General features: G+C 39.2%; 1 protein-coding gene across 1 annotated transcript in view; it reads right to left on the bottom strand.

Annotated features, from left to right (window-relative positions):
- Positions 1–26,744, bottom strand: part of CRYBG1 (crystallin beta-gamma domain containing 1) — a 248,824-nt gene that overhangs the window by 116,004 nt on the left and 106,076 nt on the right. Inside the window, exon 2 of the mRNA XM_055535300.1 lies at positions 12,546–12,684. Coding sequence (XP_055391275.1) covers positions 12,546–12,684 — 139 coding nt within the window. The remainder of the gene's footprint in view (positions 1–12,545; positions 12,685–26,744) is intronic.

The following is a 26,744-nucleotide window of genomic DNA, read 5'->3' on the forward strand; positions in this document are numbered from 1 at the left end:
TGCTGTAGAGTAGTGGAGAAGAGATATAATTTCTGAATAATAATATGAAGAAATCACTTGGGATATTATAAAACTCTGTGAGAACATGAGAGACATCAGACAATACCAACTGAGAATTCAGGGAAATTTCACAAATGAGATAATATTTAACTTGAATTTTAAAGATGAATAGATATTGATCAGGCATAATTTTTTGTATTCATAGGTATTTATTTACTAGATTACTTTAGCCAGTTTGGACTATTACAGTTTTAAAATAAAACAGGAAATCAAAGAGGTTTCTTTTTAAAAGGTACTGATCATTGTTTTGTCATTTTGTAAAATACCTGAAAAAATTCAATATTTTGAATTAACATATACATTATGATGAAACTTCACTTATTTGGTAAACTCACAGAAGTTAATTATTAGAAGTATTTTGATAGTCTCTTTAGCTATTTTTGGAAAAAGCTTATGAGAGAACCCAAGGGCAAAGTCCTCTGCATTGGTTTGAGTATTATCACCAACGGACATCCCTGGTCCATTTACGCTCAGACAGTAAATCGTGTGCCTACAATGCAGGTGACCGCGGTTCAGTCCCTGAGTCGGGAAAATCCCCTGGAGAAGGAAATGGCACCCCACTCCAGTATTTTTGCCTGGAAAATCCCATGGACAGAGAAGCCTGGTGGACTACAGTCCATGGGGTTGCAAAGAGTCATACACGACTAAGCGACTTCACTTTCTTTCTATTATCACCAACAGGGAGATGCTCTAAGTTGGGAGTTTTACTATTAATGACAGATCAGTCTCTACTTCCCTCATTTTCTAAATTGGTCGATCTTCATTTTAAAATACTATTAAAACAAAATCAACTAGTAAAAAATTTCCACATTATTTGGGGTTCTTGTTCAGATTATCTTGATGTGTTAACAGCACATTCAAGTTTCTAAGATCTACACTCAAAGTCAGCAGGAGATTAGGTGAGATGGCCCACTGTTCACTGAGATGACCGAGGTTGCCTTGGAGAGATTCTTTTAGGTTACAATTGTCATAATCACAGAGATCTCTCACAATCACATGGTACCCAAAGGCTCTAAGCATTTAAGTTAGTGTTATCTTGTTGTCCTCAAGTCACAAGTTTTTGTTTTCCCCCATGTTCTTCTGAACATTTTTTCCATGTTGCTGGTTGAAAGTCATTAAAAATACCCCCTGGTAGCTGATAGTGAACCACTAATTAGCAAAGGACACAAATTGATACATTGTAAAATTTTGACCTCTCTATAGATGATGTTTGACAAAAGCTTCCAAAAAGCAAAATCACTATGTACAATGGCAGAGAGATATCAAAGCTCTACTAAGAAGAAAAGACAGTAAAATCAATAATCATGGGACTAAGCACAGAATAATGAAAATATTAAGCCCCTTCTCTTCAGCCTTGAATATAAGAAATGGCTAAGAGATCCATCTGACCAATGTGGTCTGCAAAGTACTAACTTCAAAAGTTTTATTCCACCTTCATTTGCTGATTTAACATTCAGATATTTTTCAAAAGTCTGAGTGCATGTGTGTGTGCAACACACAAGCATAAATATATGTATGCATATGTATATACACACAAACACATATTTATACATTTAAATCTATTACCATTTCAATAGATTATGGGTTACACTCTAATCAGCATCCTGAGGAAAACAGCAGGTCAGAAGTACACACAGCTTGCTTTTCCTAAAGCACATTACAAAACTAGTCTGACATACACATTCTATACATTCCATTCCAGTAGCTTCAAAGTTTTCCTGGGCAAAACAAAGCAGATGTATAATATTACAGGTGGAGAAGAGGGGGATGAATAAGCATCAAAGGCAAGCTCAAGCTTGTGGGTGCTGGCTACCCTACATGTTACAAAGTAGCACAGAAAATCTACTGGAACAACACTCTGGCTTTTACAAACAGGGACTGGAAATAGTGAGTGACCACTGGGTTTAAGACCTCGAGTCACCTCTCAATTTTAAGAGCATCTCCTGTCAAATTAGGTACACAAAAAGCAGTTCTGAGCTGTTGATCCAGACTCTTAAAATATTCCACTGCTTAAAACACCCTTATATGATTTAATATCTGATTCAGTTACGAACTTGGTAAACTGCAAACAAGCTCAGCACAAACGAAAGTGGTTTTTGAGAGAATGTGAAGCAGCATGGTTCTCTTACAGTGTAAGGAGTTCTAAAAAGCTTAAGGCAGGGAGGACTGTCTCAGAGAACAGTGTGCAGCAGGAGCTACCCTCACTGGCATTGCCCTTTTGAGTAAAGCTTTAACCGACTGCAAAACAAAAAAAAAATTGTTTAACACTAAGAAAAAAGTATCTGAGTATATGAATAAATAGTGCTCAAGATACTTTCAAATATTTAAGATGAAAATGGCATTAACCTTGTGAAACAGTAACACATTCTCATTCACAACCATGTAACCCATGCTCTGTTGTTAAAGGGACATTGGACAAAACAATGATTCAGAAGGATTCCCTCAGCAAGGACTTACCTCAAGATCCCTGGCATAGTACCTGTTTCTAGAATTTTCATATCTATTCCGGGAGTCAGGGTATCTATTCCGAGGGTCCACATTCCTGCTGCGATTGTTGGCACACCCATCGCACCTGCCACAGCCACACCCACAGCAGGTTCGACCCCCCATCGAGGTTCTGGATCGGACCAGTCTTCAGTGTCTCCTCAGGACAGAAGTAGTAATTGCAGAAGAAGTGGGGTGTCTAGAGTTACATAAGCAACCAGATATGGTTCCAATTGGCCCAAATGTCATTGAGCGTAGCCAGACGGCTTTGTTCCTGACTAAAGAATGGATCCCCAATGAGGGATTTCTGATCAAAACAAATATTCTATGATTAGAATATTCAAAAGAAGACAAAGCCCCACATTCTCATCTCTACAGCCAAAATGATGTATGATCCTCTCCTGATGTCTTCAGGAAAACAAATGAGCATCACTGGCTAGCCACACCTCTTTATTATGGGAATGATGTCACAAGAGCTTTAAGTTTTGCTTGAACTACATTAGCTGGTAGGAATTCTGTTTGAAATTTAAGGATGTCAGAGAACAATAACCATAATTACTACTTACAGAGAGCTCTGTATATGCCCTGGGCTTTACAATCATTAACGATTTCCTTACAAGACAGGCATGCTGGTCAGGATGATTATCAGCCAGGGATTCCTGACAGAACTAGAAACGGAATCCAGAAGGACTTTAAATGTTCAGTCCTTGGTAGTTTGAATCTAAGACTGTTGTAAATATTTTAAATTGTAAGTTCAAGAAATTCATTTGAACAAAGGGACTGAAAGACACGCAGGAGTAGAATTAGAGTGAATGAGAGGGGAAAACATCTCAGTGACTCTTCTGAGGCTGTCATTTAGTTCCACTGCATGAATGACCAGAAAGTATAATTTCAGCAGCCCCACTCCTGTTCCCATCTCCTCCAATACTCATTCTCAAATAAGAGCAGGGAAGCATTTTGGTTTCTCACAACTTAACAGTTTCTCCTATACAGAACTCCCAACCCTAAAAACAAAGAGCAAATTTAAACCCTAATTGGATAACCAAACACTAAATTATTTTTAAAAAAGAACACAAAAGGTTAAAATGTTCCCTGTAAAAACAATTTTTATCCATTTTGAATATCAATGATTATCACTTTGTCACAGTATCATAAGCAAGATAAACCCAACACATAAATGAGCAGAACATAAAATGAGCAGAAAACACAAAAAGATAATTCACTGAAGAAATGCAAATGGCCAATAAATGTAAAAAAAAAAGTTTAACCTCTTTCTTAATTGAAGAACTATAAGTATAAACAATGAGATATCAACAGAATGGCAAAATGAAAAAGATCAATTACATTACATCAATTACATTTATAAAGTGGTAGAAAAATAGGCACATTCATTCACTTTGGCTGGGAGCTTAGGCTGATAAAACCTTTTTATGGGTCATTTGACAATATCTGTAACATCTAAAAATAAGTGTGCTTTTGATTTAGTAATTTCACTTCTAAAGAATTTATCCTATAGAAATATTGATCAAAAAACCCCATAGATGGAAATATGTAAAAAAATTTTTAAAAAGTGCAGATAACTTTAGTATTCATAAATATTGGTTAACTAGAAAATAATAGAGTCATTGTAATAGACATATGGAATACTACCATATTCCATACTACATATGGAACACTAACTGTTCAAAAGGGACAAATGCATAGATACTGACTTGAAAAGGTGATCACAAAGACTGCTTAGTAAAAAGAAACTAATTGGAGAACTGCATACAGTATAGCTATGACAAACCTAGAGAGCATATTAAAAAGCAGAGACATTAGTTTGGCGACAAAGGTCCATCTAGTCAAAGCTATGGTTTTTCCCATAGTCATGTATGAATGTGAGAGTTGGACTATCAAGAAAGCTGAGCACCGAAGAACTGATGCTTTGAACTGTGGTGCTGGAGAAGACTCTTGAGAGTCCCTTGGACTGTAAGGAGACCCAACCAGTCAAACCTAAAGGAAATCAACCCTGAATATTCATTGGAAGCACTGATGCTGAAACTGAAGCTCCAATACTTTGGCCATCTGATATGTAGAACTGACTCACTGGAAAAGACTCTGATGATGGGAAAGATTGAAAGCAGAAGGAGAAGGGACGACAGAGGATGAGATGGTTGGATGGCATCACCGACTCAATGGACATGGGTTTGAGCAAGCTCTGGGAGATGGTGAAGGACAGGGAAGCCCGGCATGCTGCAGTCCCTGGGGTTGCAGAGTTGGACACTACTGAATGACTGAACAACAACAATGCAGTATATGATCCCTTCTGGTGGAAAAAGCACAAATAAACTAACTCTATATCTATAAATGCATAACAAAAAGCTCTGAGAGGATATACACCAAACTAGCTACTTTCAAGTGTAATGGGAGAATTTGTCTTTATTTTGTATGTTTCATACTATTTGAAATTTTTTGCAATAAACAAATATTTAGAAGAAAAATAATGAATATATTACCAAGCTTTAAAACAAAACAAAACAAAAAAAACCTGACTAGAGACAAAGCTTTATAGGTTACAGGGAAATGGACTGGCTACTATATACTAATATGTTTATTTATACATATGTAAATAAACAGCACCCATAGTTATTACCTCAAAGGAAGACAACACATGTACTTGGTGTATAAAAACAATAACAACAAATCACTCATTGATTTCCTGTTACCTCCTCATGACTATGATACATTTAAATGCACAGTATCACAGATAGCTATATACAGGCTTGATTTTCCCAGAGCTAGCTATACACAGGCAATCAGTCTTTTTCTTGTAAGATCAGATATTTAGGTTTTAAGAGAAAAAGAACTGGTATACCATGTCCTACTTTGCCAACAAAGGTCTGTCTAGTCAAGGCTATGGTTTTTCCTGTGGTCATGTATGGATGTGAGAGTTGGACTGTGAAGAAGGCTGAGCACTGAAGAATTGATGCTTTTGAACTGTGGTGTTGGAGAAGACTCTTGAGAGTCCCTTGGACTGCAAGGAGATGCAACCAGTCCATTCTGAAGGAGATCAGCCCTGGGATTTCTTTGGAAGGAATGATGCTGAAGCTGAAATTCCAGTACTTTGGCCACCTCATGAGAAGAGCTGACTCATTGGAAAAGACTCTGATGCTGGGAGGGATTGGGGGCAGGAGGAGAAGGGGACGCCAGAGGATGAGATGGCTGGATGGCATCACCGACTCGATGGACTTGAGTCTGAGTGAACTCCGGGAGTTGGTGATGGACAGGGAGGCCTGGCGTGCTGCGATTCATGGGGTCGCAAAGAGCTGGACATGACTGAGTGACTGAACTGACTGACTGACTGACTGACCATGTCCTGCTTTTGTATCACCATTCTTAGGATACTAAAGCAACATTCTCCAGCCTACAGAAGACCCAACATGTGAAATTTCTTATGCAGAAAAGGCAGCTCTTGCTACATCCAATAATACCAAGCTTTTTCAGGGAAACAATGTTCCCTATGCCACCATGATCCACTTTGATCTCTGCAACCCCCCAGCCTAAGTGCTAGAGAAGGAAGGTGGAGTCATGCTCTGGAAACAGTCACATTGCCTTTCTGCTGCCCACACGTGGCTTGCCTACGTATATATACACATTTGGTGGGCTTTCTTCTCTACCTTTGAAAGCATAAATAAAAATTCAACCAAACTAGAGCTGAAATGCTGCACATTTGCAACAGCATTGTTTTCTACTACCTTTTATTACGAACCGACGGTATTTCATTTATGCAAAATTTATAGATAATGTTCCAGCCATACAGATGCAGTCTGACCCTGAGGCCCTCCTAGTCTGGTAAGGAAAGAGATTTGAAAATCAATATGGTAAGTGCTGAGTTCGTGATATATCCATGGTAAATGAACGTGTTTTCCAGGACAGTGATCACAAAGAAAGAGGTGTTTGAGCAGGATCTTAAAGGATGAGTAGAATTTTGCAAGTAGGCAAGTACGAAGACTTTCTAGGCATGGGAGAGATTATAGGCAAAGGCAGTAGAATGGTGCAATAAGAAACTTAGGAACAACCTGACATCCCCTTGGGCAATGCAGTCAGGATTGGTACTGTTTACAGCAAATCAGAGAATCATAAAAAATCACACATGCATTCCTAAACCATTTCAGTGTACCTTTAATCACATATTTTGAATTTTGAACCATTTGAAAGTATTGCCTATTCAAAATTTTTTGAAGATGAAGGGATGAATAGGTATGACCTTTAATCACAGTTTAACTTAAATCATATCTAGTCATTCCTCCATCATCAAAAAATTTTGAATAGGCAATACTTTCAAATGGTTCAAAATTCAAAATATGAGAAATAACACAGTAGGATGTCTGTCTGCCACCTGCATCCCATCTGTTCTTTCCCCCTGCCTCTATTAAGTAATTATCACTAGTTTTTCATATATCCTTTTATAATTTCTTAATGCATCTACAATGATATATATGTATATTCCAATTCCCCTTTTACACAAAATGTAACATACTGTACACATCGCTCTCTATGTTGAATTTTTTTTTTGCTACCAGTATATTTATTTATTTATATATATATATATATATGTATGTATTTTTGGCCACATGGCATGCAGTATTTTAGTTCCCCAACCAGGGATCAAACCTGTACCCCTGCATTGGATGTGTTGAGTCTTAACCATTGGACCTCCAGGGAAGTCCTTCCTAACACTATATTTAGCCTTTTAGGATAGTACTTATAGAGCACAGGAAGAATTCTTCCATGCAGCCAGTATGGACAGGGTCCCAGGGTGGGGTGGGTAAAATGACATCAAGATCTGATAGATGATATAAGCAGAGATCTGGGACAAGGTAATTCTAAGGCCCAGCAATCTCTAATCACACATGCAGGTAAGATGAAGCGCCACCAGGAGTGTCAAATGCAGTTTTGGAAGGGATAGACGATACTCATAAGTCCTTCAAGGAAGTCATTATTGGGAAGGACTTAGTAAGTAAATACCTCATTCTCAGGACTAGCATTAGGGAGTTGGAACTCAGGATTTCAAAGGTCTTACATCTTGCGAGATAACTTCAGAAGGGCTCTGGGTGGGATTAGTAACCTGGGTGATCAAAGACAAAGTGTAGGAGCCAAGTGACCAATGTAAGTGCACTGTGTCCTAGGCCAGCCCAATAGTGGAGAAGACCCAACACTGGGCTCCAGGGGATTGGGCTGGGTAGACAAGCCTGAGCCCTCTTAAAGTGCGAAAGTGAAAGTCGCTCAGTGGTGTCAGACTCTTTGCAACCCCATGGACTATACAGTCCATGGAATTCTCCTGGCCAGAAGACTGGAGTGGGTAGCCTTTCCCTCTTCCAGGGGATATTCCCAACCCAGGGATTGAACCCAGGTCTCCTTCATTGCAGGTGGATTCTTTACCAGCTGAGCCTCAAGGGAAGCCCAAGAACACTGGAGTGGGTAGCTTATCCCTTCTCCAGCGGATCTTCCTGACCCAGGAATTGAACCAGGGTCTCCTACATTGTGGGAGGCCTCTTGAGTAATTCATATTTTGAACCTGGTCCCGCCTAAGAAATGAGTTAAATCTGGGGATTGGCCATCCAGAGGAAAATTGGTTGGCCATGTAGAACAGCTAGGAAGAGAGAAAAAGGAGAAATGATGGGGTTGGGAAGAGAAATGGGACCTTGCCTCTCCATGTGGTCAGCTACCTGAGGAACATGGTAAATGAACATGTTAGGAAATGTTCTGTCCTTTTTTTTTTTTTTTTAAGGTTGCAAATATTTTTTTTTAATTTTATTTTATTTTTAAACTTTACATAACTGTATTAGTTTTGCCAAATATCAAAATGAATCCGCCACAGGTATACACGTGTTCCCCATCCTGAACCCTCTTCCCTCCTCTCTCCCCATTCCATCCCTCTGGATTGTCCCAGTGCACCAGCCCCAAGCATCCAGTATCGTGCATCGAACCTGGACTGGCAACTCATTTCATACATGATATTTTACATGTTTCAATGCCATTCTCCCAAATCTTTCTGTCCTCTTTACTACCTGAACAAATGCTTGTTGAACTGAATTGTTATCCGTATTGACTAAACTAGAATAGCCAGGCTGGAAGCTGGAGGACACTCCACCTTGACAATTATAAGATTAACTGGGTGATGAAAAAGCTGTCAAAAGTGATGGTGGTAGAAACACCTCTGAGGTACTTGAGACCAAAGCAGATATCTGTCTGTTTTGGATGATTTGGGAGCATCCCAATCGCAAGAGTGAGATGAAAGATTCACAGATGTCTCCTGAATGATGGCTCAGAGAAGCATAGACAAGAATCAAAATCTGTACATATGACTACTAGAGGAGCAGCCCTGACTTGGCAAAATTCCTTCTGTTCTATAGATTATAGTTACTTTGGTTTGAGGGTGCAGGGCTTACTTTTTCTTTTAAAAAGTACACATGCACACACTATACACATGCATACACACAGGATGGGGAAATAGAGACTTTATCCAAGTTCAGAATAAAAATATCCAAATGGTTAAAAAAAAAAACAACAGCTTTTTCCCCTTAATCAAACAATTGCTGTACCTGTTTATTCCCTTTAACTTGCTTAAGTTTGGCTCCAGAATGATTGAAAATGTGACAATTCTACTACAGAATTAAGTAGTAGAATGTAGTAGAATTAAGACATTTTCATTTACAAATGAACTAAGTAGTAAATATAAGAAGTATAAAAATACACCAAAAGGATATATTAATGTACAAGGTTAATCCTTTCTTACATGCAAAGAAAGAATTATTCAATATGATTATCATAGATGGTATATGTTTTCACTTAATGATACCACTTTCTTATGCTTTTCTCTCATATGAAAAGTCTGTTACAAATATAAATATTTTACATAAACATCTTCTACTCTAAAGCTGACTAAAGTTTTTATGTAGCTGTTTAAAGGAAAAAAATGTTTTGTGTAAAATAAAATCCTTGGTGATTTTTCTCATCTAAGATTTAAATTTTAGTAATATTCTGCTTTGATTTGTGGTTGTGCTCTTTTACCTAGGAAATGGCAACCCAGTCTAGTATTCTTGCCTGGAAAATTCCATGGACAGAGGAACCTGGTAGGCTACAGTCCATGGGGTTGCAAAGAGTTGGACATGACTGAGGACCCACAAGCTCTTTTTCCTAGTTGATGTATATACTCGTTTGAGAGGCAATATTATCTTAGTATTTAAAAATCCGTTTCCATTTATACAAGCATGTAGAACAAATGTCTTCTTTTAATTGGAGGATTCAATACAATATTGTCAGCTCTAAAGAATGTCTAAGGAATTTTAACATGTTAAATAAGTAAACAAACACAATAACATAGAGTGTGCAGAACACATAAAGAGAATGAATACATCTTAATTGTTTGGGGGAAGACACATGGCTTAACTTCAGTGCAAATAAAAAACTGAAACATTTGTCTGAATAAACAGATATAACTTAGGGAGCTAGATCAACTCAGGCATCTTAAGAAGAACTGATGGCCTTCTGCCTGGGAAAGATACCAAGGGTGATGCTGATACAATTGCCTAGTAAATCTGCTGAATCCTGTAGGAAATGCCCAGGCTCGTTTCAGAGAATAGACTAAGAAGAATCCTTTGAAAGGTATGGGAGGCACCCTGGCACTTATAGTAGGTGTGAATTACCCAGAATCTACTTGGAGCTAATTTCTGTTTCTCAGTAATACTGGTCAGACTGGTGGTATGGAGCTGTCCTACACTTCTGAAAATGGTCTAGTTACACATCTCAGCTATGATCTCAAGAGACATAAAATTGAGAACACCATCAGTAGGCAAGAGAGCACTATGCCTCTTCTTTTCTTCCAGTCCTTATAGAATATGCAGATGAGAAAGATCCAGAGTCAGACCCATGAGGGATGATGGAGGGGGAGAGAGAGGGAGAGGGAGAGACAACCAGCAGATCCAGAAGTGGACCTGGAAGCCTATTCTTCCTGTTGTGGGCATTTGACCATCACTGAGCAGGATGGTGCGGTGCAGGTAGAGCATGCAGGCAGTGCCTGGCTGACCCCATTTCAGGGGACACGTGGAGACATTGTAGCCAGAACGACACTTTGCCTATGCTCTCCCTTCTTCGAGTTCCTGCCTGTCTTCTATCTGCCCTGGCTCCCTTCCCACACTGGGTGCCCAGTTCATCCATTTCTGGTCCCAGGCGTCTGCCTTTCCCAGTGTTCTGCCTGGCCTCCTTCTCCCTGCCAGCCCTCCTTGACTTCATCCTGGGAGAGCAAGCAAGGGTCGAGAGAGCATATCTAGACAGGGTGAGAGTATCGTGAAGAAGACACGGCTACTGTTGAACTGTAGACCAAGGGAGGGAGTTCCACAGACCCTTCACAGTCATCCCTCTCAGGGAAGTTACTTTTGGCCCAGCTTTACATGCTGCTACCAACTGTTTCCTGGACTTCAGTAAATATCATGAGATATTTAATGACATGACACTTGCAGAATTATAATTATTAAGGGACAAATATAGAAAAGAACTCAAAACTCATGGCCAGTGACTGGATTTATCAGGTTTTGTTTACAGTTACAAACTGTTTCTTATAAAGAAGAACAAAATGTAAAGCCAATTTGAAAGTACATATAAATTATAGTAAGCCTGGTTATTTAATTTTTTAAGTTAAATTTGATTTTTTCATTTCACCATTTTATAAAACTTAATTTTATACTTCTGGTACTCGTTGATAAATTATGCTATTTTGAGTTAGAAAGAATTTTCTGTTGAATTTCCCTACCCACTTTTATTTTCTAATAAACTGTACAATATGAGCTTATGATATCATCATGTCTTTTTTTTCTTACTGCTTTCCATCACCAAGGATATTTTTAAAATTTTTTCATTGTGGTAAAATACACATACGTACAATTTACTATCTTAACCATTTTAAATATACAGCTCAGCAGTCCTAAATACATTTAATCCTAAATACATCAGTAGTCCTAAATACATTCACAGTGTTGTATATCCAATCTCCAAATTTTTCATCTTGCACTAAGTAATTACTTCACTTTTAATATACTACATTACTAAAACAAACTCCTTTGGGGAGGGGATTTCTTTCCTGACGAACTATCTTTCATTGCTAACCCTCAGAGATCTTCTAAGAAGTTGTAACAAGAACTGTATTATACAGCCTTCAAAGTCTGGCAGCTAAACCAGCTGTCACACTGTGAGTCAAGACTTTATTTTATCTTGCTGCTTGCAGGCAAGTGCACAAGCCATGTCCTTTCATGGGTAAAAGGATGCAGTTTACTAAGAATAAACTTTTATCTCCTACTTTTAAAGCAATATAGTTAAGTTAGAACTTAACTTTTAAAGCAAAGTAAAGTTTCTTTTAAAGAAACACAATTAAAAGCTTATCTTAAAGCAATATAGTTGTTAGAACTTTCTAGGCAAACATCTAGATATTAAGATGTAACTGCTGATAGAATGGTAACAACTCTAAATGCTTACAGTAGGAAGGAAATGTAAGTAAATAAAATGCTTTTTATGGGAAAGAATCACTGTTTCCAAATATTGATGTCATTTTACTTTGTATATCTTTGAGTTAGAGGTATATAAAGGGGAAAAGGCTGCAAAAGGCACCCATGACAACCAGGCAGAACTTCTGAAGGCAGCAAAGAGCAAAGATTCAAACTCATCCTTTGATCCTGATTTATTATCACGGTGCTTTGATATGAAATGACCTTTTAACCATCTGCTGCTGCTAACTTGCTTCAGTCGTTTCCGACTCTGTGCGATCCCATAGATGGCAGCCCACTAGGCTCCCCCATCCCTGAGATTCTCCAGGCAAGAATACTGGAGTGGGTTGCCATTTCCTTCTCCAATGCATCTACGATCTTTTGAACTATGTTTTTCAACCAGACAGATGATATTTTACACTGCTTTAATTCAGTAAAGTGTTTAGTCCTAGGAGTCAAATATTGGAAATGAAGAATTACCTTTTTAACGATTCCAGACTCTGTAGGTAAAGCACCAGGCATCTCACAGGTGGTGTGAAAGAACTGGGACTCCCCACAGTGCAGTGTAAATTCTTCATACTCTCCAGCCACATGTGCTCCGTCCACTACCTCCAAAGCTCTGCAAAGAGTGGAAACAACAACCTCTCAAGAACGCTAAAAACACAAGAGGCTAAAGGCACACTTCCCTCTGTATATTTCCAATCAGTCAATATAATGAATCATTCTTCAAAACCTACACAGAATTGTAGACAACTTGGTATTCTCATAGCACATTTATAAATAAACTTTGATGACTTCCCTATGTGGCTAATAGAATTCTTTTAAATCCTGTGCAGAAAACAAATTGGAGACAGACAGTAAGTAAGTAAATTGTGAGATGGCTAGACAGATTTTGATATGAAAGCAATACAAATTCATTTTATATTTGCTTGGTTGCTCTGCTGTCATTGCTCTTAAGGAAAAAAAAAAAAAAAAAAGCATTTGTATGTTTTTTGAACACTGGAAATAAAGTGAAAACTGATTCCTCCCAGTTAGGGGAAGAATCTAGGCTATGCCAGGCAAAGGAATCTGTTCCCAGGATTATATTTATTAGATTTAAAAGGAATGGAAACCAATAAAGGCAGTGTTTTAGCAGACACTGGTGGTTGCCTAACCTCAAACCATTTCCTTTATCCAAACCCAAAGCCTAACTGCCACATCTCCAACATACATTTTCTTTGCTAACAACCCTGATTTGTTCAGATAGCTATTTTCCATGTGCTTCAGAGGAAGTTGCTTCCTGCCCTAGTAGTCAGTCATGATTGGTCTAATCCTGAAGTCCCCTCACCAGTAACTGACTAAGACATAAGCCCACACCTATCTCTCTAGCTGATACCATCACATTGATTTAGGTCTCCCTGATCCTTAAAGTCTGTGTATTTACTTAAGTAGTCACTCAGTCATGTCCGACTCTATGCGACCCCATGGACTGCAGCCTACCAGGCTCCTCTGTTCATGCGATTTTCCAGTGTTTGTACTTCACCTTATATCTGATGCAATTCTGGCCACTAGATGTGAGGGACATCTGTTGAAGGAATCATGAGAAGGTCTTTCTCTTAAAAGACAGTTTACAGAAAGTAATAGTTCTTCCCTGCAGGCCAGTATCATGCCTGTATGTGACGAATGTGACAGCCGTCCTGGGATCAGGAGTGGCATTAGCCTTTGGAGAAGAGATGGAGAAGAAAGCAGGGCAGAAATGTGAGAGCAATTTGCATCTTCAAGGACTTTGTTGAGTAGCTGAATTAACCAATCCTAGACCTGCCCTAGCTCCAAAGTTATTACGCTGCATATAAATGTACCATTCTTTAAGCCTTTTTGAGTCGAATGTTCTCTGTTACCTGCAGTTGAGCATCATAACTGATACATGGGTTGATGTATTTCTTAAGCATATACTTAAGACTTGAGAAGAAGATACTGGACCAGGAGAAGGAGGCTCATGAACAGAACTAAAAATTAAAGTCTTTAATATTTCACAGAAGAAATAAAAGCCTTTGCGGAATTTCTATCAATACAATGAATCAAGGATAAAAAGTAGGGCAAAGTACTAACATTTTAAGAGATGAGGAGGCATAAATCAATGCGGTAATGTCAACAAGGAAGAAATGTATGGGAGTGATTTTAAGAAATCCATTTTGTACCTCTTCGTCTTAGAAAACATTATTCTTTGTGTTACAGAAAATGTGAAGGTATTTCAACAGCAACAATTTCTTTTTGTCTTCCCTCCCAATTTTGTTTAAAAGTAATTTTTGTACAGAGTAAATACAATTCAATCAATATTGAAGGGAACTGAAATAAAAAGTAATTTCTTTAGCTCAATGATATTTCTCTCTGCATAAGTAACCACTCTGAACAGTTTCCTTCCTGCAATGTTCACGCCATATATAAGGACTTAAAAAAAAAAAAGTTCTACCCTCTGAAAGTAAGTGCTGAAGTTCACCTTAGAGGAAAATCTCTCCTTAGGAATTACAGATGGCATTTATAAAGGGATAGAAAAATACATCTAGCTTCAAAGAATTACATAACATTTGAAAAGTATCTTATGATTGAGAAGGTGTTAAAGACTTACCACAGATGTATGTTTGTATCACAATTTATTTTTATTAACTGGACACTGACCCTAAATCACAGCCCTTGTGCAGCTTCTGCTCACAAATAAGCCAAGAAGAGCAGCAAGCAAGTGAAGACCACTAGGACTGTAACAAAGAAAATCAAATCTAACGCCAAACTGGATCTGTTTCTTTTACTTTAACTTTTGTATTCTATTGTCTTTGTTCTCAGTTGTGTCCAACTCTTCATGACACTGTGGACTGTAGCCTGCCAGGCTCCTCTGTCCATGGGATTTTCCAGGTAAGAATACTAGAATGGGTTGCCATTTCCTTCTCTATTGTTTTTGCTACAGTTTAATCACTAAAAGGAGATTGCCTATAGCTTCAAGTATATGTGATGGCCCATATCTTGGAATCCTGCCCCCTAAGCCTGAGCTGTACCCTCATTTAGCTCACAGGAAACATCCTCACCAAGGCCCACCTATAAATGACTGCCAGAATGAAGCAATTAACACACCTCTTCCAGAGTCTGGTTGGAACCAGGAAATATTTGCAACAACTATTACCTTTTTAAACTTTACCTCCTCAACCCCCACTCTTTGTTTATAAAAGAAACTAGCATCCAAACCCAGGCAAGATGGATCTCTGGGACACAGATATCTTCTCTGCCTGCTGGCTTTCCAAATAAAGTCGCTATTTCTGCCCCAACAACCGGTCTCTCAATTTATTGGCCTGTTTGTTGTGCAAGACGAGCTCGGACTTGGTAACAAGACTTGAAAATGGATTCCAATCACTGAAGTTTTATGAATTATAAAAGTAAAAAGAAAAGTATAGAAAGTCTACCACTTTTAAGATTTTTTCTTTTTGAAGAGAAAAATATGTGCCCATTGAATGAATCTAGAGATGAAGTGATAAACTTGAACTACATGTGCTTCCTAAGCTGTGTATTGTTGGAGGTGGGCAGAGATCCAAAATGGAGTTCTCTCTTCCTGCTAGATACTTCTGTATTGTGTGATTAAAAGCTAGCAAGGGTGCTCTTTTTATGTATTTCTCTTGTGATCCAACCCCTGCCTGTAGTATAGGATTCTTTTGCCTGCAAGTAATAGAAATTCCAACTCACAGAAGCCTAATCAAACACAAATATAAATCACAGAATATAAAGCAAGAGAGGTGGACTGAGTTCGTTTAATCAGTTTATTCCATTGCTGCTGAATTGAGTGGCTGCTACAGTTTTGGTCATCATGTATAGATACACGATAATTCCAGGTGATGAAAAGATTATCTCTTCCTGCATAATCTCTCTCAGAAGTAAGGAAGTCTTCTCTAGAAACCACCTAGCAGACTTCTCTGCATATCTCATGTCTACAGCAAAACCGTTGCGGGATCTACCCCAGAGGCTGGGGCCAGAGGGACATCATTGCGCACAGGGTGGGCACCGGAACAAGCTGGGCTCTATTAGGAAGGGGGCAGGGGAGGGAGTGGACACAGATGTCAGTGTGTGTCACTTCACCTCCCTGTCTATTAACATGTCCCCCACACTTGCTACACTGTCGGTAGATGTAGAGTTGAGATATATTCATGGTTGAATTTGAGTTACCAAAGCAGAAACATTCGTGATTCTGGCCTCACTGCATGTTGAACCCAGGCAGTTTGCTTGCTTTCCTGGCTTGGGGATAAACTAACAAGACTTAGCCTGCTCTCCAAGGGTCAATCTATATGCTTGGAGTCATGATTTCAGGAGGCAGATTTAGCTTCTCCGTGGCCTGAGGAAAGGGATGACCCTCATACATAGTCCAGGCAAGGTCCTTGCTTCACTCATAATTCCCAAGCCATTAACTGCTGAGAGTTGTGCTACAGCAAGTGACTTCTGACCTCCCTTGGTGGGGAGGGGTTTGAGGCGTTGGCTGAATTTCTTTTCTTCTAAACCAAGATCCAAGCATGGATGCTGACCATGTGGTCACAGGCATCATTAATTCGAAGTTGGCTCCAGGACTCAGTTGGGAGGTAAAGAAAGGCCACAGGGTGTGTGGGCTCAGAGGGTTTTGCAAGCTGAGTTCCGCTTCAGGAGCTTCTCACCCCAGACGCATTTTCTAGTTCCTCTCTAGTGTCAGGCACAGAATTTCTACTCCCAGCAAACATATTACACAAGTTTGTCTCCTGAAACGCAACCTTCACGAAATATTACACAGACATAAAATACCTAGAATCGTGCTGAAGGGGGCCCTGGGCCCTACAGTAATTTAAATAATATATAGCTCTCATGCTTTCAGCAAACATTTTTATATCTCCTTTCATGTATCATACAAAGTAAAGGTAAGGAAACCCACTCCAAACCCTCAGGACATTAAGATCTAGTAGACATAGGGGCTCATCATGTGGACTAAATATTTAAATCATTATTAACAGTTAACAGACAAAGCTAGACATAGATAAGTCCCCTTTGTTGTTGTTGCTCAGTCATTAAGTCGCGTCTGACTCTTTGTCACCCCATGAACCGCAGCATGCCAGGCTTGTCCTTCACTATCTCTGGGAGTTTGCTCAAACTCATGTCCATTGAGTCAGTGATGCCCTCCAACCATCTCATCCTCTGTTGCCCCTTTCTCCTCTTGCCCTCAAACTTTCCCAGCATCAGGGTCTTTTCCAATGAGTTGACTCAAGTTCCCCTAGCTTAAAAGGAAATCTTAACAAGTGTTTGCAACCAGAAAGACCAAATGAAAAGTTCATTTTTCTTTTCCAAAGGATATATTTTCAGTTTAACTCCTGATGAGTAGGCTGCAGGTGGTTGTAAGAAAGGCTAAGTATGGCCTCCTGGTGAGCAATCTAAGATTTATAAATGGAAGTAGAGCTTCCTTTATGAATAATCACCACTGGTCTCTTATTAAGCACATTATTTCTGGGGTTAAAAAACAAAACAAAATAAAATCCCCCTCCCCACCCCAAATTGCCATACTGGTCTGGAGTTTTATCAGAGGAAAATCTACTAACTGGCTAATTTGCAATCTGCACTTTCTTTTTTTTTAGTACAAGTATTATTCTGCCAGAGTGAAGGGAGTTTTGGTGTTAAGTACTTGATTTTACTCAGACTCATAAACAAGTGGAATACTGGCCCACTTATTCCATTATTTTCTGTTCCTTTTTTATTTGGTTTGCTTCTAAATGCCATATTGCCTTTCTTGGAGTTTTTTTTCTTAATATATATATTTTATTGGAGTAAAGTTGACTTATAATGTTTCAGGTGCACAGCAAGGTGATTCAGTTACACATACACATATACTATTTTTAAAATTATTTCCATTACAGGTTATTACAAGATACTGAATATAGTTTCCTGTGCTATACAATAATCCTTTGTTGCTTGTTGCATATCTAGTTTTTAAATTAGAAATCTAGCATTCTATTCATATCAAGTCAAACAAGTGAAATCAAATGTCATAAATTTTTTAGTTAGGCAAAAATTCATAAGTTTTCTAAAATATATATGTATAATATATATTATACATATTATTTATATATATGAATACAAAAACTTTTCTAGTATGCTTCTCCTTGGAGATTAAGTTGGTAGAAAATTAATAATAATACAATTGTTTGCCCTTTCCCAAGTTAAAAGTTATTTATGGTTATTTCCAGGCAAATACAAGCTTTGTAAGGCTTGAGGAGAATATAATTTTGGGGCCCTCTTGAAAAAGAAAACAAAGTATCTTACTTTTTCAAAATATATAGCACTAGGGCCCCATGTGCTCAAGTTGCCCATGAAACTTGAGCTTTTGTTTCCTATAAACCCACCTCAGGTTTTCCTGATCGGGTTGGCTCCATCAAGCTTCTCCTTGAGCATTTTAATATATGTAGCCCAATACAAAGCAAATTATGAGTTTCTCTATCTAATAATTCTTGGTTCAGAGATAATGTACATGTAAAACAAATGAGGCACAAAACTAAAGTTTTCTAGGGTATGAATGTGAGAATTGGACCATAAAGAAGGCTGAGCAATGAAGAATTGATACTTTAGAACTATGGTTCTGGAGAAGACTTTTGAGAGTCCCTTGGACAGCAAGGAGATCAAACCAGTCAATCTTAAAAGAATCAACTCTGAAGACCAGACTCTGGAAGGACTGATGCTAAAGCTGGAGCTCCAATTCTTTGGAAAAGACCCTGCTGCTTGGAAAGATTGAGAGCAGGAGGAGGAAGGAGTGACAGAGGATGAAATGGTTAGATGGCATCACCGACTCAATGGACATGAGTTTGAGCAAACTTTGGGAGATGGTGAAGGACAGGAAGGCCTGGCTTGCTGCAGTTCATGGGGTCGCAGAGTTGGACACGCCTTAGTGACTAGTGTATAAATTGATGCTCTACTGCCATCCAGTGGCTATTTAAAGAATTCTTGGTGTGTTCTAATAAGCCTCAGAGCTGTAACTTGAACAAAAAAAGGTGCGGCCGAGAGAGCTGAAAACACCAGCTATTAGAGCCACTCCTCTGAATTAAGACTGTGGTTATAAGGCTACATAAGTTTGCTGACAAGAAAGGAAGGGAGGAAACTTTTAATTTATTAACAAACAGCACTAAGTAGAATGTGTAGTAGTAGTAATATTTCATTGCTGCCATTGCTGACGGTAGGGAGCTAACATATATGGAACAATCCTGCTAATATGAGGCCCTGTATCAGATTATGGACACACCATCAGATAATTCTAGGCCTGGAAAGGCCCCTAGTGATTACCTGGTGTAGTCCCTCATTGCACATTTGAGGAGACATTGGCTCTGAGAAACCATGAGGCTGGCAGGGCTCTGGGCCTGCTGCTTACCCATGTGCATGGAACTGATGTTAGGCTTCTCTGCCGAGGCTCACCAAGAGTCAGCTAATAGCAGTGTGACAATAGAACCACACCAGTCTATCCCACTACCAGAAAACAAACAAAAAACTAATATATTTCCCTTGGAAGACCAAGGATTTTGGATTTACAGATGGGTTTTTCTTTCAAAAGCAATGTTGTATTCAAATTTGTATTTTTCTCACATGAATGAGAGATGAAATATAGTAATGTATATACATATTTCAGTCATACCAGCCTAGCCATTACCCACTTGATCTTGGCTAGTTGCTTAACTTCTTGCAGCCTCAGTTTCCTCATTTGCAAAATGGGGATTATAATCAGATTGTCATGAGAATTAACTTAGGTAACACTCACTAAACACTTAGTCTAGTACTGCCACATAAGAGGTGCTCAATAAGTATCAGCTATTTTAATTATGCCTATGAATGTCAGTTAACATTTGCTGCATTATAACTTTCTAGGCATCATGTAGATGGTATTTTAAGCTGGCGTATTTATCAGGCTCAACTACAAAATGATACAGAGATGAGAATATCTGAATTGAAAGATACCTCAGAGATAATCTAGTGATCCAACAACCTCATTTTGCAGTAGAGCTCATTGATGACCATAGACATTAATTGTTCACAGTCATAGGACTAATTATCAGCAGAGTTGAGGGTAGAGAACCTATCTAACTCCCAGTTTAGAGACTGATTTCAAATTCTCTGCAGATGAGTTTCATGGTCACAAATCCTCAGTTGGATGGATAAATTAATAAACTCTCTATGCTCATCCACGTTTTGAAAATCCAAAACACCCTGATAGTTTAAGACATATAAAAAATACTACATCATTAATCCAAGTATTTTGTGTCAACAAACGGTAATAGCTTTTAACACAGAAGTGCTGCCATCTAGTGGTTACACAAGAGTTTCAATTTATCATCTTTTTTAAGTGTTTTTGCAAAAACTCTCTGGGGGTGTCCCTGGTGACTCAGTGGTAAAGAATCTGCCTGCCAATGCTGGAGACCCAGGACGTGCAGGTTCAATCCCTGGTCGGGAAGAATTCCTGGAGAAGAAAATGGCAACCCACTCTAGCATTCTTGCCTGGGAAATCCTACGGGCAGAGGAGCCTAGTGGGCCACAGTCCATGAGGTCGCAAAGAGTTGAATGTAACATAGCAATGAAACAACAACAACAAAGCTCCCTGGTCTGGCTGGTCTCTATTGTTTCTAACTTTCTGGGCCCCTTGATTTTTTATTTTTAAAGCAAGAAAGATATATATTGTAATGCACTGCCAAGTAAACTGGCAGATGCCACTAACAAATAATAGAACATTTTTCTATAGCTCATTATTTCCATAAAACAAACCATTTTTCAATTATCGTTTCTTAAACAGAATATAAACCCAACTATAAATAACCAAGAAAAAAAAAAAATAGTGGCCATGAAACCCCAGAGCAGTGTGTGTCACTAAACTAGATGTTTTAAATGGCAGCTAGAAAGCTGGGACCTATCTCCCAATGTGCTGTGTGGGAGAGTCCCCCCTCATATTTGTCCAAGTTCCCCTCATATCTGACCACTGGGAATGCAGATCACTTTCTCTCCAACAGAGCCTGGGGACTTTTGCCCTTATAATTCCATGTTGTGAAATCTAGGCTTTCGGTGCTGCAGAGTTTGTGAAATTTAACCAAGCTGTCTCAGGACCAATAAATGTCAATTTTTGTCATTTGTGATAGCCTCCCAAGACTAACAAACTGTGAAGCACCCCTCTCCCTTACTCCCACCCCTGGAACCAGGCTGAGCTCAGTCAAGTTTGGCTTTATTAGTATTGGTTCCAGAGGAAAGAAGAGTCTCAATCTGAGCAAGAACAGAGAACCAGGGACCAAAACCACCCAGGAATCACTGCCCTAAGCCCTGAGGAACTGAGGACCTTGGTCTGGGTCTCAAGGAAGGGCTTAGGTTTATCACAAGTCTTGTGTTTCATTAATGACTGCACATGATCGATCTCTCTTAGAGTCGCTGAGGGCTTCCCTGGTAGCTCAGCTGGTATAGAACCCGCCTGCAATGCGGGAGACCTGGGTTCAATCCCTGGGTTGGGAAGATCCCTTGGAGAAGGGAACAGCTACCTATTCCAGTATTCTGGCCTGGAGAATTCCATGGACTATATAGTCCATGGTGTCGCAAAGAGTCGGACATGACTGAGCAACTTTCACTTTCACTCAGAGTTGCTAAAAATCCTGGCCTTTTCCCCCACATCTCTTTATAATATTCAAGTTGAACAAGGTTGGATTTTAGTTGTCAAAATAGAAAAAAGTTTCTTGGTTGCTGGCATTTTTCTTCTAAGGCTGTCAAATTCCTATAATCTAATGGCAGAGAAAATGTAGGTCTTCTTTTGATGACACATATAATCCCCAAAGAAAGACTCATGACTTTGCTAAGCTTATAAATAACAAATACATAATGCAAGAGAATTTTAAATTGCTATATTTTGCAACACAAAACAAAGCTAATGGTGATTATATAACCATGGAGCAGGCAAGGAGCAGGCAACTTGGAAGAATATGGTTTTGTGTACAAGAGCAGAAAACCAACCCCAAGTCACCAGGGACAGCTCTTGGGAGTCAACCCTGAGCTCTTCTGCTCCCATCATTCAACCTCCAATCACTGGTGAGGGGACCTTTGTCATCACACCTGAGCTTGCTTTGAGAAACACTAAAGATGCAGCCACATGGACCTCTTTGTTAGACAAATTGAAGGAAAACTGAGAAGGGTATAAGCTACCATCTTATTTAATACTCTGTCTATAGTGACTGAAAGGGAAAGTTTCTCTCTTTCTTAAATGCAAAAAAAAAACCTTTTCTTTTCCTCACCAGTTGTCTTTCAGACAATGTGGACTGTAGACCTGATCATGAATAAATATTAGTAATTATATAGAATTATATAGAACTTTATGAATATACAATCTGTAAAGTAATTATCCCTCTGGCTTATGACACTACTATTCCTTTAGTTTTTTTTTTTTTTTTTAATCCTCCTTTATTTACATTGTTAAAACAACAGAATGGGAAAGACTAGAGATCCCTTCAAGAAAATCAGAGATACCAAGGGAACATTTCATGCAAAGATGGGTTCGATAAGGGACAGAAATGGTATGGACCTAACAGAAGCAGAAGCTATTAAGAAGAGGTGGCAAGAATACACAGAAGAACTGTACAAAAAAGATCTTCACGACCAAGATAATCACAATGGTGTGATCACTCACCTAGAGCCAGACATCCTGGAATGTGAAGTCAAGTGGGCCTTAGGAAGCATCACTACGAACAAAGCTAGTGGAGGTGATGGAATTCCAGTTGAGCTATTTCGAATCCTGAAAGATGATGCTGTGAAAGTGCTGCACTCAATATGCCAGCAAATTTGGAAAACTCAGCAGTGGCCACAGGACTGGAAAAGGTCAGTTTTCATTCCAATCCCAAAGAAAGGCAATGCCAAAGAATGCTCAAACTACCGCACAACTTTACTCATCTCACACGCTAGTAAAGTAATGCTCAAAATTCTCCAAGCCAGGCTTCAGCAGTACGTGAACCGTGAACTTCCTGATGTTCAAGCTGGATTTAGAAAAGGCAGAGGAACCAGAGATCAAATTGCCAACATCTGCTGGATCATCAAAAAAGCAAGAGAGTGCCAGAAAAACATCTACTTCTGCTTTATTGACTATGCCAAAGCCTTTGATTGTGTGGATCACAATAAACAGTGGAAAATTCTGAAAGAGATGGGAATAGCAGACCACATGACCTGCCTTTGAGAAACCTATATGCAGGTCAGGAAGCAACAGTTAGAACTGGATATGGAACAACAGATTGGTTTCAAATACAAAAAGGAGTACATCAAGGCTGTATATTGTCACCCTGTTTATTTAACTTCTATGCAGAATACATCATGAGAAACGCTGGGCTGGAAGAAGCACAAACTGGAATCAAGATTGCTGGGAGAAATATCAATAACCTCAGATATGCAGATGACACCACCCTTACGGCAGAAAGTGAAGAGGAACTCAAAAGCCTCTTATGGGAAATAGATGGGGAAACAGTGGAAACAGTGTCAGACTTTATTTTTCTGGGCTCCAAAATCACTGCAGATGGTGGCTGCAGCCATGAAATTAAAAGACGCTTACTCTTTGGAAGAAAAGTTATGACCAACCTAGATAGCATATTGAAAAGCAGAGACATTACTTTGCCATCAAATGTCCATCTAGTCAAGGCTATGGTTTTTCCAGTAGTCATGTATGGATGTGAGAGTTGGACTGTGAAGAAAGCTGAGCACCGAAGAATTGATGCTTTTGAACTGTGGTATTTGAGAAGACTGTCGAGAGTCCCTTGGACTGCAAGGAGATCCAACCAGTCCATTCTAAAGGAGATCAGCCCTGGGATTTCTTTGGAAGGAATGATGCTAAAGCTGAAACTCCAGTACTTTGGCCACCTCATGCGCAGAGTTGACTCATTGGAAAAGACTCTGATGCTGAAAGGGATTGGGGGCAGGAGGAGAAGGGGACGACAGGATGAGGTGGCTGGATGGCATCACCGACTCGATGGACGTGAGTTTGAGTGAACTCCAGGAGTTGGTGATGGACAGGGAGGCCTGGCGTGCTGCAATTCATGGGGTCGCAAAGAGTCAGACAGGACTGAGTGACTGAACTGAACGGAAACATTATTACTTTGTAGCATTTTTAGAAGCAATAAAGTTTCAAGAGAAGCTGTGTAATTTGTTCCTTGCACCAAAAATGTTTAGCATTACTGTAGTTCCTGAACTCACAAATACTAATTTTTCTTACAAATCAGATACTCTCAAAATTCTCACAGCTGTAATTCAGAGATTTAAAGGCTCTAATCAATATGTTCTTGCTATATGATTGATGATCCATAAGCCTCATAAAACTAGAAGTGAGAATTTAGTCTTTAAATGTTGTTCGTAAGACAACAAAACATTCCAACACACAATCCGGTGCTTGTAGTAAATGGCCTTTGATGATAATGTGAAATGAAAAAAATTTTTTCAAATATGAGGATGAGTCTCTATATATCTTTTTTACTTTTTCAAGGTAATTCTTATGGAGGTTAGCTTCTACATTTAATTTTCATAACTGTCAATTTCATCATGTTCTTCTTACTGGACTTCCAAATACCTGGGAGTTGTTTGATGATGAATGTAACATGCATAATAATTTTTTCATAATTGTCTGAATTACATCTTCAGCTTCCTCCATGTTCATCACCTGCATCAGGTGGGTAAATGCCACAAGGGCCTCCTAGACACAGCCTTTGGCAGTGACTAGAAATGTCATCATTTACTTAATGAATGAGTTCAATTACTGTCTTCAACTTGTGATAATGTTAAAAAAGAAAACTCTAATTAGAAATCATCTCTGCTGCTGCTGCTAAGTTGCTTCAGTCGTGTCCAACTCTGTGCGACCCCATAGACAGCAGCCCACCAGGGTCCCCCATCTCTGGGATTCTCCAGGCAAGAACACTGGAGTGCGTTGCCATTTCCTTCTCCAATGCATGAAAGTGAAAAGTGAAAGTGAAGTCACTCAGTTGTGTCTGACTCTTCCCGACCCCATGGACTGCAGCCCACCAGGCTCCTCCATCCATGTGATTTTCCAGGCAAGAGTACTGGAGTGGGGTGCCATCGCCATCTCTAACAAGAAGTAATAATGTAAAACACATAACCAACACATCAGGAATACAGATGTGTTGACTGAAGAGGATGGGAGGCTGGATCTCAGAACAGACTAATATTGGTCATCTCAGCTCTCATGAATGAAAATCTCTCACATAGAGGAGGCAAGAACAGACTGTCACGGGGTCCCTACTCTGCATTTAGCTTAATAAATTGTTCTTACAGAGGTCCCAATAACAATCTCCATATTTTCCCACTGAAGAGTTTTCCAATACGACCCTAAGCCCCTTTCCTTTCCCCAAACTCAGCCTTTCAGTCATGGTCAGGGAAATCCGCATTTCTCTTAGGTACACCTTGCTTCACTGTTTATATGTCTTTGCTTGGGCTGCTTATTAATTCTTTTCCCTTCCCTTTTTGTAATTTTTGGTGATTAATTTCTATTAAACCTAATTACAGAAGTCATTTACTCCAGAATGCCACTGATTGTAATGAAACTTGTGTTTTCTCATCTCTTAGCTATTCAGTTTATACTAAAGTAAATCCTAATTTACCAAAGGGTTGTGTTACAAAGTTTTATTTTTAACAATAAAAATTCTGTAAATACAACATTATAAGTGGTGGTTTGATTACCAAATAAACGCTAAAAGTCAATTTCATGTAGCTGAAATCATGTGTTAGTTGCTCAGTCGTGTCCAACTCTTTGTGACCCCATGGACTGTAGCCGGTCAGGCTTCTCCATCCGTGGAATTCTCCAGACAAGAATACTGGAGTGGGTTGCCATTCCCTTCTCCAGGAGATCTTCCCAACCCAGGGTCAAACCCAAGTCTACTGCATTGCAGAAAGATTCATCACCATCTGAGCCACCAGGGAAGCAACTATGCCATAGCAAAAAAGAAAGGAAAAAAGAATGCCATTATGAACCACAATTGTTTCAGTATTAGTTAAAAAGAAAAAAAAAAAGGAATAAGAAAGCAATAAGACAATCTAAGGAATTGTCTTTCTTTTCTTTGAGTGCAGATTATTCTCTTTTGGGGATAAGGATCACTGAGAAAAAGCAGATTCAATTGAAAAGAGATAATGGTTAGATTTTTTCAGAGATTATAAAGTGACTTTACAAAGCTTTTGTTATCATCAGATCTAGATTATTATTATTTCACATCAAAAATCATGGTTTTTTTCTTTCCCTTTCCTTCACACAAATCTATCACTAGCTTTATTCCTGGGTTTTATAACCACCAACTGCGTGCTCATGACTTGTAGTGGAAACAAAGGGGACACAAAGAATGGAAAGAAAAAAGAAAGAGGAGTGGAGAACAGGGAGAGACCTTCCTTGGCCAAAACTAGCAAGAAAGAGGAAGAGAGGAAAATATTCAAAATACGGTGAGGCGATGTTTAGGAGGAAAGAAAATCCTCATGTGTGGAAATAAAAGGGCTGAGAAGAGACAGCAGAGGGCAGAAGAAAAGAGGGACACAGTCCGTGCACAGATCTCTGAGGGAAGACACATGGGCCCCACATCCCCTGGGGTTAAGCGCCGAGGTATGAGGCTCCAGACAGGCTTCTGTGCACAACAGCTTTCACACACAAAGGACTAAAGGACGTGGAAA

This window comes from Bubalus kerabau, chromosome 9 (genome assembly GCF_029407905.1).
Source record: "Bubalus kerabau isolate K-KA32 ecotype Philippines breed swamp buffalo chromosome 9, PCC_UOA_SB_1v2, whole genome shotgun sequence".
In the NCBI taxonomy this organism is placed as follows: domain Eukaryota; kingdom Metazoa; phylum Chordata; class Mammalia; order Artiodactyla; family Bovidae; genus Bubalus; species Bubalus kerabau.